General features: G+C 40.6%; 1 protein-coding gene across 1 annotated transcript in view; it reads right to left on the bottom strand.

Annotated features, from left to right (window-relative positions):
* PTPRQ (protein tyrosine phosphatase receptor type Q) overlaps positions 1–18,634 on the bottom strand; it is a 149,542-nt gene that overhangs the window by 105,192 nt on the left and 25,716 nt on the right. The window contains exons 10-17 of the mRNA XM_032806315.2: positions 18,044–18,181; positions 16,056–16,227; positions 15,759–15,938; positions 14,375–14,482; positions 8,133–8,414; positions 4,753–4,935; positions 3,797–3,898; positions 1,462–1,582 (exon numbers count right to left, since the gene is read on the bottom strand). Coding sequence (XP_032662206.1) covers positions 1,462–1,582; positions 3,797–3,898; positions 4,753–4,935; positions 8,133–8,414; positions 14,375–14,482; positions 15,759–15,938; positions 16,056–16,227; positions 18,044–18,181 — 1,286 coding nt within the window. The remainder of the gene's footprint in view (positions 1–1,461; positions 1,583–3,796; positions 3,899–4,752; positions 4,936–8,132; positions 8,415–14,374; positions 14,483–15,758; positions 15,939–16,055; positions 16,228–18,043; positions 18,182–18,634) is intronic.

The raw sequence follows: 18,634 nt of genomic DNA, 5'->3' as shown, positions 1-18,634 counted from the left end.
TCTGCAGATCTAGATGGTTCAGTTAACAAGTTATTGAAAATGATTAATAATGATACATTCTGTAGTAATCACAGATATAATAAGTCTTAAGGAAAGATTTTAATAAAGAGGAAGTTCTTTTATCTTGAATATCCCTAGGGTTTTGAACACAGTATGCATCAAAACCATATTCCTTAACATGAGGAAGATCTGTTTGTGCTCCAAGTTCATCTACAGTTCAAAGTTCTCCACAGATGCAGATGACATTAGCTCTTGCCAGTACAGTGGAAGGAGCAGTGGAAAGCCAATTTATACTCTTCTGGAGAGTGGGAATACTTGTGTTCACCTTACCGCTATTTTAAAGCAGAAGTTTATAACTAAGAAAAAAGATAAAAATTAGCTACCGCCACGAGAAACTTTTAGGTCACTTTTAAAAATAAGGAGTACATATTCAGTAGTAATATATCTATAAGAACTCCTCAGCTGTAACACAACACCATTTTGCATACATAATTTACATTGCATAGTATGCATTTCTGTAGCTATTTGCCCATATGCCTTGGGTAATGGCAATAGAAGGGCACACCATAAATACAATACATAATTGTAATCAACAATCAGAATAAACAAATCAACATGTGGCAATCCCCAGTAAAGGCAGTATGTAGGGTTTACAAAAGGAGGCTATCACAAATCTTTAGAACAAGTAGTGCTCAGAAGAAGAGAGTGAAAAAAGTGTTAAACTGGGATTTAAAATGACAATAGTCTTTTCTGAAGGAGGAAGAGACAGATTCCAAGAGGAACAAATAAATAAAATAATAATAATAAAAATAATAAATAATAATATAATATCCAGCACTTATAATAAGTGTTATAACAGAGTTGAGAAGAAGACAGATAAGATGGCATAGTAACAAAGTATTGGGAAGTGCTGACGTAGCAGGAAATGATGTGTACAAAATATCATGCAAGGTAGTACTAATGTCAGAGAGTGGACAGGGACTTCTGCTATCACAACTCCTTGCTTGCTCGGACCACTGAATGGAGCTGAAACAGCATTTTTCAATAGTTCTTGGCCATCTCCATTCAGTCAGGAGGATATTTGTCCATCTTTAGCTGGAAACATCAGCAGACCCCAAAGAATAATATTTATTGGTGCCTCATTTGATCGTTAATTAGATCCCAAATGGTCCAATTAATATGTGAGGATGGGAGATCACCCAGCTAATTTAAATATAAACTCATTTTGCAAACCCAAGACAGTTGAAAAATATTTTAGATGCTTGCAAATCATTTAATTGCACAATTTTCACATACCCCTATTTAGAATGGCATTTGTGTATATGAAAGGCTAGTATTTTAAGTAACATTAATATTCACTCTCAAAAATGTATATTCAGCAAGGTCTATAAGAAAAACCTTACATTCCTTTTAGATTACTGATTAATATTTATCCTCAGAACCATTTCCAGAAAATCTTACCAGACATAAACTGTGTAATAGAGGATAATTCCATTTGGCTCCAGTGGTTGTTTCCATGACAACTTCACAGTGACACCCGACAACTGTTTTACAGAGAGGGACTGTGGAGGTGAACTAGGAGCTATAAAGTGAGAATGCAGAACACAACAACTTGTTAGACAGTTAAGATCTGAGTGACATGGTTAAATGCAGCATCTTTAAATAGGATTTTAATTATTTAATTATGGAAGCACACAGGTACAGTATCCATATCAAATGGTGTTATAGCCAGGCTTCTTTACTTTTTCAGCCAGATGATAAAGAAAGATTTTTCATGGTAGTGTTAAAACATCTGTTTCTGTGATTCAATGGAAAAAAATATTTCATGAGAAAACAGAGCAATGGGTTTGTCACACTGATTCACCTACTGTCCAAGTATATTATTGTAATTTTTTCCCTTCTAATAAAAGCAAGAGCTTTTTAGGTGTGAATGCATGTAAAATATAACAAAATAGTTCCCCTGAGGAGAAGTGGAGCTGGAAATAATTATATAAAGCATCCAAAAGATGGGAAAATTGATGAGCATATCATTGAGAGATGAAAAAAATGTGGGATACCATGCAGAGTTAAATCTTTTCACTCCATCAAATAAGGAACACGTTCATATAGTTAACATGTCATGAAAGAAAATATACATGTATTCAATGGATGAGACAACTGAAATTTATTCTAAGATGAACACCAGACAGCAGTATAACCACCAAGTACTGAGATAGCATAGCTAAATAAAAACGTTATAATACATTTTGATTTCATTCTAATTAAAATATTTTAAGGTTTATGCAAATGTTGCTGTGAAGAAAATGTATCTGTCTGTATGCTTAGTAATAATGATATTTTTCACTAAAGTGTTATGGGGGAAGTAAAACTGTTAATTTTTTTTCTGAACTACCAGATAAAGGTATTGCACTATGCTGTAATGTTAACATTACTTTTGTTGTTCAAATTAAACAAAACAGCATCATGTATTAAAAATTCAGGTCATGGCTGTGGTCATGCATGTAAAGTGAGAACATAAGCATAGCTATTAGCAAATCTGTGAAGCATTCGGTCTGATGCTCTGAACAGTGTGTACTTTGGAGTAAGATACATGTGGCACATTATAAATATTTTTGTTGTTCTTCCTTTAATTGCACTGTCTTTCTCAACTGCAGAGGACAGCATAAATGTTTTAAACATCTTACTCTCAGTACATTTTGGAAGAAATCTTAATTTTGCCTGAACAAAGGCTTAATAAAATCTGTGAATGCCTGTATTTACTGGCAATAAATAGTAACAGCTGTATTTAGTGTTTACTTGCTATATTATCCTCGGTAGCCCTACAATAAAAGGTCTATCAAATACTGAATTTCACATGTCTCTGGCATTTCTTGATTCTAAGATATTATTTGTCTTTATCTCATAGATCTCCTTATTCAGCTAACAAACTCTTTAGTAAAATACAGAATGAATGTTTGCTCTAAAGAAAAAACATTTTAAACAAATGGCATAAATGTATATAATTGAACTGTTTTTGATGTATTATAGCAACATTTATATTGAGCAATGTAACATGGTATGGATTGTGGATGACGGCCTCTGGCCACTTTTGGAGTTTTGCAGAGACACACCACCACAGCAGGAACCCCAGGAAGAATTGTGTCTAATGGGATGGAGAGAGAGCATAGATGTTAAAATAAATAAAGTGTGGCATACACTTTGATAATTATGGCCACCTCTGCTGGCTAGTATGGAGGGCAGTGCCCTGGCCCTACCTTTGATTCACCACGCCAGGCTCAATTCGGGTTTCTAGTGCCACTGATTAGGTCTTTTGAGCACTAACACAATACTAATAACTATAACTATAAATTCATCAATTTAGAAGAACCAAGGACTCCAAGCACAAGAACTATGACTGTTCTAGGTTCATGTGCTGGGAGGCAAAAGGATCGGGGGTCTGTGATTTCTTCATTCATCCACTTTTACACCCATGCAGAGACAACCTCCAGCTGACTTACTGCTGCCCTTCTGTAATAGTAAAATAGTAAATAGTAAAATAGTAAATAATAAATTAGGGGTTCTTAAAAATGGAAGACGCTGGTGAGATACAAGAACAATAACAATGTTGCTTTTCAAATAGAGAACTTTTGTGATTTGACATAACTTATACTAATAGAGGTATTAAAGAATAAAAATCCATTAAAGCTAAATGGAAAGTACCTATATAAATCAAACATACAAAGATCTCCGAAACAAAGTTTAAGACTTGTCCACTAGAAGTGGACAATGATATATTGTAATTTCTTTTCTGACTTACCATCTTCATTAGTCAGTATGTTTAGAGGTGCACTATGAATCCCTTCACCCTTGCTAGTGCTTGCAGACACCTCAACTGTATATTTGGTATATTTCTTTAAACCTAAAGAAAGAAGAATGCAGTAAATTATTTTATAAATTCTGAGGAGGATTTCAGTGAATTTTTTTTTTAAAAATAGTTAAAAAAAACACTAAAGTTAGGCTTCTGAGTACATAAGTAGCAAAAGTGCTGAACATCTCACAACTCCCACTGACCTCAAGGTTGATATTAGATGTGCCAAATATGTCTTAGAAGAATTTTTTAATGATTTTTTCTGAGTCTCACAGCATAAAAATGTCTTGTCCAATAACACCTAAGATTGGAGACCAATTTTCTGCTGGACACAGTCCACATGTGTAAACTTTTAAGTGGAAATTACCCTTTTAAAGTATTTCAGAAACTGGGACATCCACAAAATCAGATTTATAACTGAAATTAAGTCTCAACTTTAGCCATAATCTGAAGTATTTCAATATCTTCTAGTTTTTTACAGGAATGTGAAGGCTTCTGTTTTTCTTAATATAGAAATCTGCATGTTCACATAATTAAAAAAGCATTTTGTTCCACAAAATGATTATTGTGTTTAAAACTGAAGTATTAAAATTAAGACCCTGATCCCACAAATACTTACACATTTTATATATTTGAGTAGTCCCGCTGAAGTCAGTGAAACTAAATCTGAGAGTGTTTTCAGGATCAAGGTCTTAGTATTCACAATTAGTACTAAATTTAGTGTCAGTGGTGGCTATCTTTTCGAAAAGTGCCATCTAATGACATTGGCATATTGAAGTCAAGGTTGTAAACATTAAATTTCCAACAATCATTAAATATTTCCTTCTGACTGGAATTTGTCAACATGAACTATACAACATCAACCAACCAGGACACTATCAAGTTTCAGATTGTTACATACTGACTTGTAATACTTATCGTCAGAAGAGTAGTGTTTATGATTCTTAGCTCAGTTCCATTAATCCTCCTGAGATATACAGTGTACTTCTGTATAATCCCATTGGGAACAGATGGTGGAAAAAATGATAACTCGACTTCTGTAGATGAGATGTTCCTGTAGGTTATGTTTTCTGGTGCACTATCAGGAACTGAAATAGGAAAATTTAGACTGAACAAAAGAGTCAAGTCAAAGTTTTGTTCATTAGTTAAGCAATAAAAAAAATATAGTATATTGTAAATATTTGATTTTTTTTACTAAAAGCAATGATTTAATATTTTTACAAGTTGAGCTGCAAGGTCAAAAAGACATGAAAAATGTATCTATAACATATAATGCAATTATCAGTATAATGAGGTTTTTTATGTACAGCCTTTAACAAATTGGTGGAATCCTCTTGACAAATGAGCTAAAGACCTTCTTACTCACTTCCCCACACCCTGTGATGCTGAGATTCTTCCCTGACACCTTAGTAGCTATCACCAAGAATTTCCAACTTGGCTTTCTCTCAAGAGACTTTTCATTGATGTGCTGCCAATATTTTAACAAATGGTTTCCACTAACATTTTTTCTGTTTGCCTTTGCTGCTCCACATACTTGCAAAGAGGTAAGGACTGGGCAATCTTTTAATTTGTTTTCCCATTAAAAAAAAACAAAACATGTTTTCCCAGATCCCAGAACCAGGAAGGGAGGCACCAGCACATGATAACATTGTATAATCATTTTCTGAAACAAAATAAAAATATAATATAAGCTTGGTTATCACTGCACAGCTTTCAGTTTGTGCAGTTTGACAAGGAGAGGGGGTAAATGGGTTTTACAGGAGTTCTGGGTATCCTCCCTCTGAAATATTTTGAAAATACCTTCCACTTGATGCAACCCATTGCATTCAAAATACAAAATTTTTGCTCTTTGGATATATTTGTATGAACCCCATAGATAAGTCACCTCTGGCTAGGATTTAGTGGTATCCAGAGAGGGAATGAATTCTATCAGAGGCTGGGAAATCATTCTAAACATCCTCCTAGTTTAGGATCTCTCAAACACAACAATGCTTCAGTAGGTCCCAGTTCCCTCCATACTTTCAATCTTAAAATGCCTGCCTTCCCTTTTCTGTATCCCATCTAGTTCTGGATTCAAACCTATTGTTCTGCATTCACTGCACCCCCACGAAAGGAGGAAAGGAGGACCTGAGGGGCCTGAATAGGCTATAAGGAGTGATCTGAACCTAAAATAAATGTGTTTAGTTTAAAGAATGGGTGAAGGTTTCCAACATTTATTTTTTTAACACGTGCCTATTAATAATACACTTCAAGTATAAGTTTTTCATGCCTATTGCTAAGTGTACGATACTTCCTTGAACATATTCCTTATCAGATAAAATCCACTGTATGATGCAAGGTGTTCAGCTACAAATGGTGGTAACTAGTAAGGGAGAGAATGACCAACTAGAAGGTCTGAGGCAGTTATTTATTACAGAGTTATGTCATCATTAAGACTTTGGCATCTAGGTTCCTACTGACTTTTAAAAACAAATGACAGGTTATATTAGCTAAATTTCAGCTAAGTAAGCACAAAATAGTTTCACTTTCAGGACATCATATTGTCATCTTTGCCTAACCAAATGGACACAGGCCAAAATTTTCAAATCTGAACACATAAAGTTAGACTCCAAAATACACACACAGGAACCTCTATCAAAGTGGCTTGCTTTTCAGAGTTGCTGGGTATCTGTATTTCCCACCAACTTCATATGTCTGTTTCCTCTTTCTCTATCTTGATAAATACGTCACCATGACCTAACTTCCTTCTCTTGCAGTTGCTACCATTCTATTTCCCTTCTCCTATTTATTTCCAAAATCCTAGAGCATGCTGTTCACTCTCATTGCCTTGACTTACCCTTCTTCAGATGATCCCTTCCAATTTGGCTTTTGTCCTCCCCATTCCAATACAACTTCCCTTATCAAGGTTACTAATTTATTATTTATTGGCTCCCCACATACTCTCCTGTTCCTCTGTATCCCTAAGAGATCTGTGCAGTCTCTTCCTCCATGTCTCTCTTTCACTGTGACCTTATCTATTCCTAATCATTCACCCACTGCAGATATACCAATTATTCAAAATCACTCCTCTTCTATACTACTAACTAGAACTAGTAAAAAAAAATAAATCAGGGGGTATTTTGTTTAAAAATACATTTTTGTGCTCCAAAACTATTCGTGAATGTGACGAATAGTTTCAGCCAAAAAACAAATAGGGAAAAAAAATTAGAAAGTTAAAATGCTTAATTTCAACCATTTGGAAATGTTTTGTTTTGACTTGTGTTTTGAATTGGCTTTTCAAATTCAAATATGGCCAATTTAAAAAAGAAAACATTGAAATAAGGGTTTAAAACACTTGTAACAATCAAATCAAAACAAAACTAAAAAAAATTGTTTGGGGTTGACTAAAATGTTTTGGTTCACTCAAAACTAACTGAAAAACTGAAAAAACTATTTCAAATTAACCAGAAACATTTTGGTCAATTTGAAACCAAAAAGTTTTGAGTTTTTTGATCTGACAAAAAATATATACAAAAAATGGTTTGAGTTCAAATCAAACCAGATTTTTCTCAGCTCTGCTCCAGACGTCCCTCTTGACCTCCATCGTTTCCTGCATTTCTAACTGCCTCTCCAACATATGCTCTTTGATGTCTAATCTCCTAATCCCTCTTCTGCCTCTCTTCTCCATGCCTATTGGTATTTCCATTATCCTGTCCGTCTCTCAGTCTTGATTTTTCTCTTTCCTTCTCCCTTCCCCCCACACTCCTAATATCTCATCTTTCACTACATCCTGTTGATTCCTTGTTAGTATCTCAAAAATCCACCCTTCTGTCTCGGTACCCACTACTAAAATACCTTTTCCCTGCTCTGAGTAACTTTCATCTTAACTACTGTAACTCTCTCCAGTTTCATTTTACCTCTCCCTTTTCCAAAATATTTCAATAACATCAACTTACTCTCCTGCTGCTTCAACCAGGTCACCACCATCTGTCTTTGAATTTTTTTCACTGGTTTCTTTTCTCTTACCACATCAAATTCAAATTCTTTGTCTTCAGCAACAATCCTGGCCTTTTGAAATTCCTCCTTTTCTATAAAAATGACATTTTTCCTGCAATACATAACCGGGTCCCATTCTACATCCATGCTCTCATTACTCTCTTCTCCCCTTCCCACTCCCTACCCAGTCTTTGCACAGGTGAAGCATTTGGCATCAAAATGTGTATTATGGTAAAATGAACTGGCATAAAATGTCACCACAGGCTATCAAATGTGGACAAATTATAGTATTTTTAAGAAATATACTCACCAGTTTCAGAAGTTCTGACAGGCAGCGGAAATGATGACTGATTCCCATGGCCAAGTCTAGTGAAAGCCCTTATGGAAATGTTGTAGAGAGTGTATGGTTTCATGCCATTTAAAAAAATACTTGTAGCTGAGGTATTTTTAATAAATAAGTCATTGGCATAATTGTACAGAACTTCGTAATGAGTTATGATCCCATTAGGTTGCTCTGGTGGTGACCATCTCAAGTATATTCCTGTTGCAGTTACATCTAATACCTCTACATTCTGGGGTGGGGAGCCCGGTTCTGTAAAACAGAATAAAAGATCTTTGAATTTTTTTAACTGATCATATAATAGAAAAATGTTCCATAAATGTATATGTTCCTAATATCTCAACATTTCTAGAGGCAGCTACAGCAAGATCCAGAACTAAAGGTGGTGACATGGTCTTCTCTCCAAATCATTATTACCAAATGCTATCAGTTTTTCACTTTCATATATCTCAGAAATCCTTCTTTTCCCACCAGTAAAATTGTTGTGCAAACCTTGATCGTCTTGCATCCAACTACTGCAGTCTCTTTAGACTGTCTCTCACCTCACCCACCAATCCATCAAAAATGCAGCTGCAAAAATCATCTGTCCTGCCTACCTCTCTATGTCCAACACTTTGTCAAATCCCCTCATTGGCTTCCTCTCACCTTTTACATCAAAGTCAAACTCCTTATCCTTGCCTTCAGAGACTTGTGCACAGCTCCTGCGTATTTCTCTAGTCTCCTCTTTCTAAACATCCCAACCCTCTGCAGTCATCCCCTTTGACTTCTCCTACTTGGGCTTCTGTTCCTTCTTCCATGCCTAGAACCTCCTTCCTGAGCCACACTACAATTCCTTCACCTTCCTCTTTTCCTTCAACTCGCTCCTTAGAACATACTTTGCCACAAAGAGAAAGAAGAACAGTGTTGTAAATAATGTTTTTAAACCATGAAAAATTCCAAGATGTGCATTACTAAATATAGCAACCACATGACCTACATCTCTGTAACTTTTGTTCTTCCTTCTCCAACCAGCCCCCCTTTGTGTGTTGTCATCTCTCTTGCAATGTTATAACTTGGGCAATGATCCTGCAGCCATATTCATGTGTGCCTGTGTGGAGTCCCACCAACTTTAGTGGGATTTCATGTGGTGTAATGCTCTGCCCTCATGGTTCAGGGCCATAGACATTAGGTATAATACTTCTCTCATGTTCATCAGTTTCATGGCAGTTTAATTCCACTGGCTTCAGTGAGCTATACTGTACCACTGGAGAATAGGAAATTACCTTTAATTCCCATTTCCTGATAGTAATCTATATAGTATAAGTATATAGTTTATAAGTCCTCATCAATCCACATTTCTCTCACAGTTGAGGATATTTTGCTGTTGCTTTTAATTATCTTTCCATGCCAGAGAAATCAAGAACTGGGAGTTATTGTATATTGGAATATTCATGCTGGCAGCTGTGGGATCCAGAGTGGTCACCTATTACAACTGGAACCTCTTGAGTCAGAAACTCATAAAGAAGCATTGGAAATCTCTGTGAGACCTCCAGGACAAGAAGGTTCAAGATAAGCTCTGAGATATCTGAACATTTATATGAACTAAACCTCAAAGCCTAACGCTAATAATTGGAAAAGGAAATAAGGGACAAAAGAAATGTATAAATATGACAATATTCTTTACTGTCACCATTTTTCTGCTGCTCTGGCAATAAAACATAATAGTGTTTATTATATCTTATTAAGTTTTATATGTTGTATATATTAGTAGTGACAACTCTTCTATGGAAAAGATGTTTATATCTACTGCTGATTTTGTGCCTTAGTGCAGGCTCACTTATATATAGTGCCTTGTGACTACATCATGGTCATCAGGTAGGGGTCCAGACACTGCAAGCAAATGTAGTCACTAAGTTACCCCATAGCTAGACTTGCTTTCTGTGTGACCTTCACACCACAGCACACAAGATTTACACAGTGATCTTCATGGTCATCCATCACCAGCTATATTAGATAAACTAAATGGAAGTTAGTCACAGCGTATTTCTTTCCCTTTTCAGGGCTGCGTTTCTGAGTCTGTTCCCATGCTTCCCCTTCAGCGATTATTGTGTCTCCTAGTCAGTGGCTAGATTCTTTCAGAATCATATGGTGGAGTCCCTTCCATCGCATACCAGGACGGCAGGACTCAGTGGACTGAAAACACTGACTTCATTTGATCGACTGTGTTTGTACGCTCGGTACCACCAATCCTACCTCTTAGGGCAGGGGTTCTCAAACTTTTGTACTGGTGACTCCTTTCACATAGCAAGCCTCTGAGTGTTACCCCCCCCCCAAAAATTGAAAACACTTATTTATATATTTTGCACTGTTATAAATGCTGGAGGCAAAGCAGGGTTTGTGGGTGAAGGCTGACAGCTCATGACCTCCCGCCCAGGTAATATCCTTATGACCCCCTGAGGGGTCTCGACCCCCAGTTTGAGAACCCCTGTCTTAGAGTATGTCTTCACTGCAACTGAAAACCTGCACTGGCCTGTGCCAGCTGACTCGGGCTCATGGGGCTTGGGCTACTGGGCTGTTTAATTGCATTGTAGATGTTTGGGCTCAGGCTAGGGCCCAGATTCTAGGATCCTGCAAGGTGGGAGGGTGCCAGAGTTTGTGCTGCACTCCAAGCCTGAACATTCTACTCTGCAATCAGACAGACCCTTAGTCTGAATCCCAGAAGCCTGAATCAGCTGGCCCAGACCAGCCAAGGGTGTCTAATTGCAGTGTAGACATGCCCAGGGTGGCCAAATTGTGGCTGGCCCTCTCGTAGGACCAAACCTTTCTATGTTCGTTGTGCTCTCGCTGTATGGGTCAGTGACAGCTTCTGCTAGTGTCCCCTAGGATTCAGTCTACCCAGGCATTTACCCCATACTCCTCATAGTGGTATATGAGTGCCTAAAGAAAGCCATCTTACAGGAGTGGAGGAGTAAGTGGATCTATGGACCTGATCCTCTTCATATCCGCCAGTGGATCTGACTGTCCTCTGAGGGGAGGAGAGTGTGCTCCTAAGGGGTTGTACACAGGGTGTACACTCTCTGCACATCAGGAAGTTCCAAAATACTTTTTACCTAAGGGAGGCTCAGAATGCCTCCCTGTGATCCCTCTGGAGTGGTGCAGCTCTGCACTACCTCAGTGCTGGGGCTAAAAGGCACAAAGGGTTCATGGAGCGAGTCGGTGTGGCTCCCCTCCTGCCCAGGAGAGGGTTAGCCCACTGGACGCCTGAGTGAGCGGGGCTAAGGAGCTGTGAGCCCGCCCCTCAGAGGGTCAGGCGGCGACCCAGAAGCACAAAAGCCGGCCGTCAGAGCTCAGTTGAAGCCCAGCCACCACTGGGAGCAGACCTGCCGCGGGGAGCTCGTGACTGGGAAGCCGCTAGGACCCAGGGCAGTTGCCCTGACTGGCCAGAGCTTCCCCACGCCCGCTACTGGGGGGGAGCTGCTGGAGCCTCCCCGTCCCTGCTGTTACCCCGAGGAACCCCCAGAGCAAGCCTGGCCGGATTTCCCAGAGGAGCTGCCGGACCTACCCCCCAGCCCTGGCTGCGAGGAGCCCATGCTGCTGGACTTCCTGGGGGCTGACGCCACAGACCAGGGGAAATTGGAAGTAGCCCAGGGGCAGCCGACACCAGTCAGGCTGCAGACGTACCTAAGCCAATGTCAGTGTGTTTCGGTCAGGATCCCCACTGACCGTCAGCAGTGATAGCCGCTACTAGGGCCCCGGGCTGGAACGCAATGGAGTGGGAGAGCCTGCGTTCCCCCTGCCACCCTCCCAAGGGTGGCAGACTCCCCCTCTCCCTGCCCTGAGGAGGCCAGTAAGACTATTTGTTTGCTCGGCCCCCGTTGAAGAGCCTGAGCCCTAAACTGCTTGTTGCCCCTGCCCTGAGCCAGGGCCTGGGCTTTATACACCTGAACTGCTGGTTGCCCCACCCTGCCCAAGGGTCTGGGCTTCTAGATTGTTTGTTTGCTCTGCCCTGAACCAAAAGGGTCTGAGCTTGGTGACTCTGCTTTTGGTGCCCCGGCCGGCCTTAGGGTGGGGCCCCCATTGACCCTGTATTGTAGCTCAGCCCTGAAGCAAAGGGCCTGAGCTCCCAATTGACTCTGCATTGTCACTCAGCCCTGAGGCAAAGGGCCTGAGCTCCCAATTGACTGTTTTGTTGCTCAGTCCTGAGGCAAAAGGGCCTGAGCTCCCCACTGACTTTGCATTGTTGCTTGGCCCTGAAGCAAAGGGTCTGAGCTCCTAATTGACTCTGTATTGTCGCTCAGACCTGAGGTAAAGGGGCCTGAGCTCCCCATTGACTCTGTATTGTCGCTCAGCCCTGAGGCAAAGGGCCGGAGCTCCCAATTGACTCTGTATTGTCGCTCAGCCCTGAAACAGAGAGCCTGGGCTCCCGTTTGACTCTGTATTGTCACTCAGCCCTGAAGCAGAGGGCCTGGGCTCCCAATTGACTCTGTATTGTCGCTCAGCCCTGAAGCAGAGGGCCTGGGCTCCCAATTGACTCTGTATTGTCGCTCAGCCCTGAGACAGAGGGCCTGAACTCCTCATTGACTTTGCATTGTTGCTCGGCCCAGAAGCAAAGGGCCTGAGCTCCCCCCTTGACTCTGTATTGTAGCTCGGCCCGAACCCAGGGCCGGAACTTTGGACGTTTGTGTTTGCTGCCCCAGGACCTGCCTGGCCCAACCGCGTGTAGCGAGCCGGTGTAGCTCCCCTCCACCCCTCAAGGAGGGTCAAGCCCTGGTCCCACACCTTTACAGTTCAATACAGCTCTAATCTGATCAGTGTGATTGATGGCTCTGTCTGTTAGGCTACATCTACACTTGGAGCTAGGAGTGGGATTCCCAGGTAGAGTAGATATACTCACGCATATATCGAGTAGATATACTCACGCATATATCGAGTAGATATACCCCTGGGCTGCCCATGCCACCATGACTACACTAAATTTTTAATGTACTAGCTCAATGAGAGCTACTCTGAGTATGTTTATTTGAGCTGGCTATCACACCCCTATCTCCAAGTGTAGACATATCCTTGGTGTATTTTTAAAAGAGCAGCTCTTTTACAGTTGCTGGTAAAAATCCAAATAAGTTACTTCATTTTATGTTCACCATTATTGTGAAGCACATTTGAGATGTGGCCACACAAAATTACTGTTAGAGTTTCCATACAGAATTAAATAGGTAAGACTGATTCTGAGCCGTATCTTACTCACTTAAGGTAAAACTCACAGGACTGAGAGTAAATGTGTGTGAGAAAGGGCCTAGGAAATGTCACAGCTTTCCCTATCCTATGTTTCCAACCAAAGTTCCCCTCAGGAGAGATCAGATTGCAGAGGGGTAGAATCCAAATCCTATGCCTCTCGGGGATCTGTGTGGAAAAGAAAGACAAACTATGTGGTGTGCTGGCCCATCCATGCTACAACTTGGCCTCCCCTTCCCCTCTGGCAGCAGGACTCCCTCAGGAACTAGGCTACTATTGACTCCTGTGTCCATACAATCTTCCTATTTCTTAAGGGGGTGCCAATCCATAGCAGAAGTTAATACTTCTGGAACAGCAGTAACTCTTGTGTGGGCAGGGTTTTGAGAGGAGCATGCTGTGGAGAGAGGGGCTGTGCTCAGGTACTACCCAGAGCTACGAAATCTTGATCTGATATATAACAGTGCAAGTGGTTCCTAAAATATTTTATCTTATGACAAAATTACTGATCAATTTCAATGGATAAAGAAGCTCCATTTCTGGACAGCACATTCACCCAGGTTCCATGATCTGAGACGGTTTCCAGATTGTTTCTAGGTGCAATTTACAATGCTGGTTTTAAGATAAAAAGCCTTTAATGATTTAGGTTCTGGATGCCTCAGAAGCCACCTATCTTCCACATCATGATCAGAAGTTGTGGATCTTCCAAGCTAATAACCCCTGGGTTAATCAGAAAGGAGCTGGAGACAGGGCATTTTCAGTGAAGGTTCTGGAGCTGCTCCCCTGTTGGTGCACCAGAACCCAAATTTGCTGACCTTCAGGTACTGCTGAAGTTTATTTCTTTCCTCTCAGGCCTGAAAAACAGGCTGAGGGGAGCAACACTGGGTGGTGGGAGAGTCCTAGTTTGAGTGGATTTGAGAAGATTCCAAATTTTGGAAATAGATCTCAACGTGTATGTTTTATCATTTGTTTGTGCATGCACATCACTGAAACAAGAGACTTACCATCTTCAGGTGTTCTCACAAAAATATCGTTCTCTTCAGACAGAGCACTTTCTCCCACTGTGGTGGAAGCTGCTACTCTCATTTTATAATTTGTGTACTTTTTCAGACCTAGGAAGAGCAAGAAAAAAAATCCTAGCCTGTGATTCTTCTTCAACATCCTCTTTTCCTTTTAGTTCACATATTAAGTATAAAAATGGGCAGTGTTCAAACAGTTTTCATAGCTATATAAGAATGTATGTAACTTAAAAAACAACTAATAGCCCATAGAGCCACTATGAGAGATTCTAAAACCCACTATCTAAAATAAAATTTATGTTTGAGGCTTCAACTAATCACTCCGATTGACTTCAACAGAAATTGACTAGCTCCGGCTCTGTACATAGCTTTAACAATGTGGAATCCAGTGTGTGTGTGTGAGCACATATATTTATTTTAGTACTTTGGTTAGTACAAACAGATGTCTGAAAACCCACAATGGGATGCCTTTTCTTCAATTAATATACAAAAAGGTATTTTTTTAAAAATAGAAAAGATGATAAATTTCTAACACATATTGTGTAAAAGTGAAAGTAGTAAAAAGAACTAGCAGCACAGAAACACTGACCCAAACTAACCCCCTCCCATGTGAAAAGTCAAGAAGGGGATGTTCTATGAGAAAATTCCCACTAGAAATCCCTTGCATAAATTACTAACTACTATCCTGAAGGAGCCAGGATAGTGGGTTTTGCCCTCTATATAAAAGCCACTCCCGAAAATTGGCAGATTCCTCTGGATCCACAAGAAGCTTGGGCCATTGATGCAGAGGCCCTCTCTGCCCCTGCACCAGCTCTGGCCCCCATCCTCTTCCTCAGTTTATAAGCAGAGCAAGTCCATTGGAGCCATATTGCCAGGGAGCTCTCTAGCCATGCCAGCCCCTGGACCTAGCGTTTATTCATAGAATCATAGAATATCAGGGTTGGAAGGGACCTCAGGAGGTCTAGTTCAACCCCCTGCTCAAAGCAGGACCAAATCCCAACTAAAACATCCCAGCCAGGGCTTTGTCAAGCCTGACCTTAAAAACCTTTAACCTTTCTCAGTTAACTTCCATGGACCCAGAGGTGGGCACAATAGGTCTTCTTACCCAGCTTTCCCACTCCTCTCCTCCAGCCTCATCGTCCCTTCCCCACCTTCTGCAAGGGGAGAGGGGTCAGTGTTGCAGAAATGCTTCCCTTCCACATGAAGATTGGGGAGGAATGATCTGGACTACCTACATTTCTAAATAGTCAGTTTGATAAATTTTGCATAACACAGTTGCAACTATTTTTATGAATCAGGGAAATGTAAGGCTGGAAAGGACCTCAACAGATTATCTAGTTCACCCCCTCATGCTAAAGCTATCTCATACCTGTTATAAGGAAGCTATTGTTTGTAGTTGTCATGTGAAATGCTCTCTTCGTGTCCAGTTCCATTGCATAAATTGTATAATGAGTGATTTTTCCATTAGGATTTGCTGGAGGATCCCAATACAGCAAAACAGATGATGAACTAATATTTTTATAATAAATATTTTGCACTGAGCTTGGAACTTAAGGAAAAAAACAAAAGAGTTAACGTGGGTAAAGGAAAGATTAAATTATGGCAAAAACTGGGGTGGAAGGAGGAATCCCTTACATGAAATTATTTCGAAGTTATACAATGTTACCTTGTTCAGGTGTGCTAAAAGTGAGAACAGCTGGAGGCCCTTCTCCAATTATGGTGAAAGCAGATACACTGATTGTATATTCTGTGAAAGGTATAAGTCCTTTTATTGTATATGACAGCTGTTCAGATGAAATGATAACATACTGGTTATCTGTGGTTAAAAGGGAAAAAAGCTTTGTTATACATTTGTAAAATTAACTTATTTTTCAAAAGTTTAAGCTGAAGATGTAATATTTTATTGTAAGCATTCCCACCTCACTTTCATGGCAATTAGAATATATAAATAATAGGCTACATCATGGCCTATAACTTACATGGAGAGGACACTCTGTACACAGATCTCCCCATGTTTTTACATCCATCCCTACTCCCTATACCCTGCAGAGGCATCTCCACACAGTCCAAAGTCCAGGCTTTGGGATTGGGTGGACACTCAGTGGACTAAGCTAAACATTCAGCAGGATAATGGAGGACAGGGAATGCAGATTGTCTCCCCTATAGTCTGTGGATCTTGGGGTCTGTGGCCCCAAAGAGTTTGGGAAGGAGGCAGGGGGGAAATGCTGATATGGAAGCACAAGGCCTCTGTGTAGATGGCTCCAGCCTCCCAGGACCCACAGGAATCTACTAAACTAGAGAGTGGGCCTTGCTTTCTTTTCCACAGAGAGTGAGGAATTTCCTCTTCCTTTTCCCCAGCTAAATGATGTGATTAATCTCAAGAGCATCTATTCCTGGGTCTCCTCAAGTAGATCCCTTCATGTGGGTGTTTTGGTAGAAGGGAATGAGCAGGGCCAATACTATGAAACAAAGCTAAAAGGCCAGGGTTGAATCAGGAGAATATTCAGGATATCAGGGATATAGGCTAAACTCAGTAGCCAGCTGACTGTGCTAGTCAAAATTAGTGCCCCATAGAGGTGTCATTACACTACAGCATTCTGAACATGCACATGAAGGGGTAGAGACAGCCTATCTGAAAATTAGACCAAGGGTTCTTGAGCTGAGTATCCAAAAATGGAAGCATCCAAAATCAGTGGCCACTTTTTGAAAATCTGTCTGCATCTAACTGACAAATATTTTCAAGATAAAATAAGTTACTTATATCTGAATACTATTTTACACCAGATGCAGACCTGAAGAAGGGCTCTACGTAAGCTTGAAAACTTGTCTCTCTTGCCAACAGATGTTGGTCCAATAAAAGATATTATCTCATCCACCTTGTCTCTCTCATATCCTGTGACAACACCGCTAAAAAACACTGCAAACCAGATGCAGGGACTTTAATGGAGCATAAATAAAATCAGAATTTGGCCCTCTGACTGCTGTTAAAAGCTCTCATTGTAAAAATTTGGAGAGGTATTTTAAGCCTGTATCTGTCAACTAAGTCTTGTTTAATGGGCCATAAATATCCAAACTTAGTAAAGAAACAATGTTCCATTGATAACGCAGAACAAGTGTATACACTAATGACATCACCATGACATGGGGGGTCATCTCCACCTGTTTGCCACCCCATAGAGCAGAGTTATAACTTTTTGACCTATTTACCTTCAGTGACATTTGAAAAGCTATTAGTCAAAAGGCTCAAGGAAATCAAGGTCTGTGAAAGGCTTGGAGATATGTTAATCCCCTGCAATCACACCTGCTTTGGCAACTGTAATAACTGATTGTCTATGCAGCTTGGCTGATGGCTCTAGTGTGCTACTTTCACTAGGAAGAAGGTCAGCTGGGTGATAAGGGGCTAGTTCCTGCCTGTGTGGCATTCACAGTTGCTTCAGAAGGTTATTTGATAGTAAAAATTTTGACTCCAGAAAATGACCCATTAATAATTTGGTTGAACTCTGTGCTAAAGATCATATTTGTGACAGTGACAGGGACCTTTTGAACAATGAGGTAGGTATAAAAATATCTGAACATTTTACCAGAAACTGAATGTAGTTCTGCTGCTCCATTTATGGTGGGCAAGTTATCACTAGATAGACTAGTAAATGTTACTGAAGAAACTGTTTGTATCATGGGAAACATCTCAGTTGAGCCTTCATATAATCCAGTGGCTGTTTCTACTGTATCCCAAGTGAAAGTAGATTGGATATTTTCATTTAACATATCTGGATCCACAGAATCCATCGAGTGCTAAAAAAACAATAAAAAATAAATCACAAACCAAATATGACACTTACCATTAACTCATTTCTCTCTCTCTCTCTCTCTCACACACACACACACACACAAACATATACATAGTATATAATAGTATGTATATATACGCTAGAGAAATTAGATTAATATAAATTATAGGTAGAGCTGCAGGGCCAGCTCTAGCCATTTCGCTGCCCCAAGCACGGCGGCACGTCACGGGGGGCGCTCTGCTGCTCGCCGCTCCCGCGGCTCCGGTGGACCTCCTGCAGGCAGGACCAGTGGACCCTTCGCAGGGACGCCTGCAAGAGGTCCACCGGAGCCGCCTGCCACCCTCCCGGCAAGCGGCAGAGCGCCCCCCGCAGCATGCCACCCCAAGCACAGGCTTGGCGTGCTGTGGCCTGGAGCCGGCCCTGTAGAGTTGGTATCAACAACTACAATTAGGTGCCT

This window comes from Chelonoidis abingdonii, chromosome 1, assembly GCF_003597395.2.
Source record: "Chelonoidis abingdonii isolate Lonesome George chromosome 1, CheloAbing_2.0, whole genome shotgun sequence".
Taxonomy (NCBI): Eukaryota; Metazoa; Chordata; order Testudines; family Testudinidae; genus Chelonoidis; species Chelonoidis abingdonii.
The sequence above is the reverse complement of the archived record's forward strand: the minus strand, read 5'-3'. Positions and strand labels throughout refer to the sequence as shown.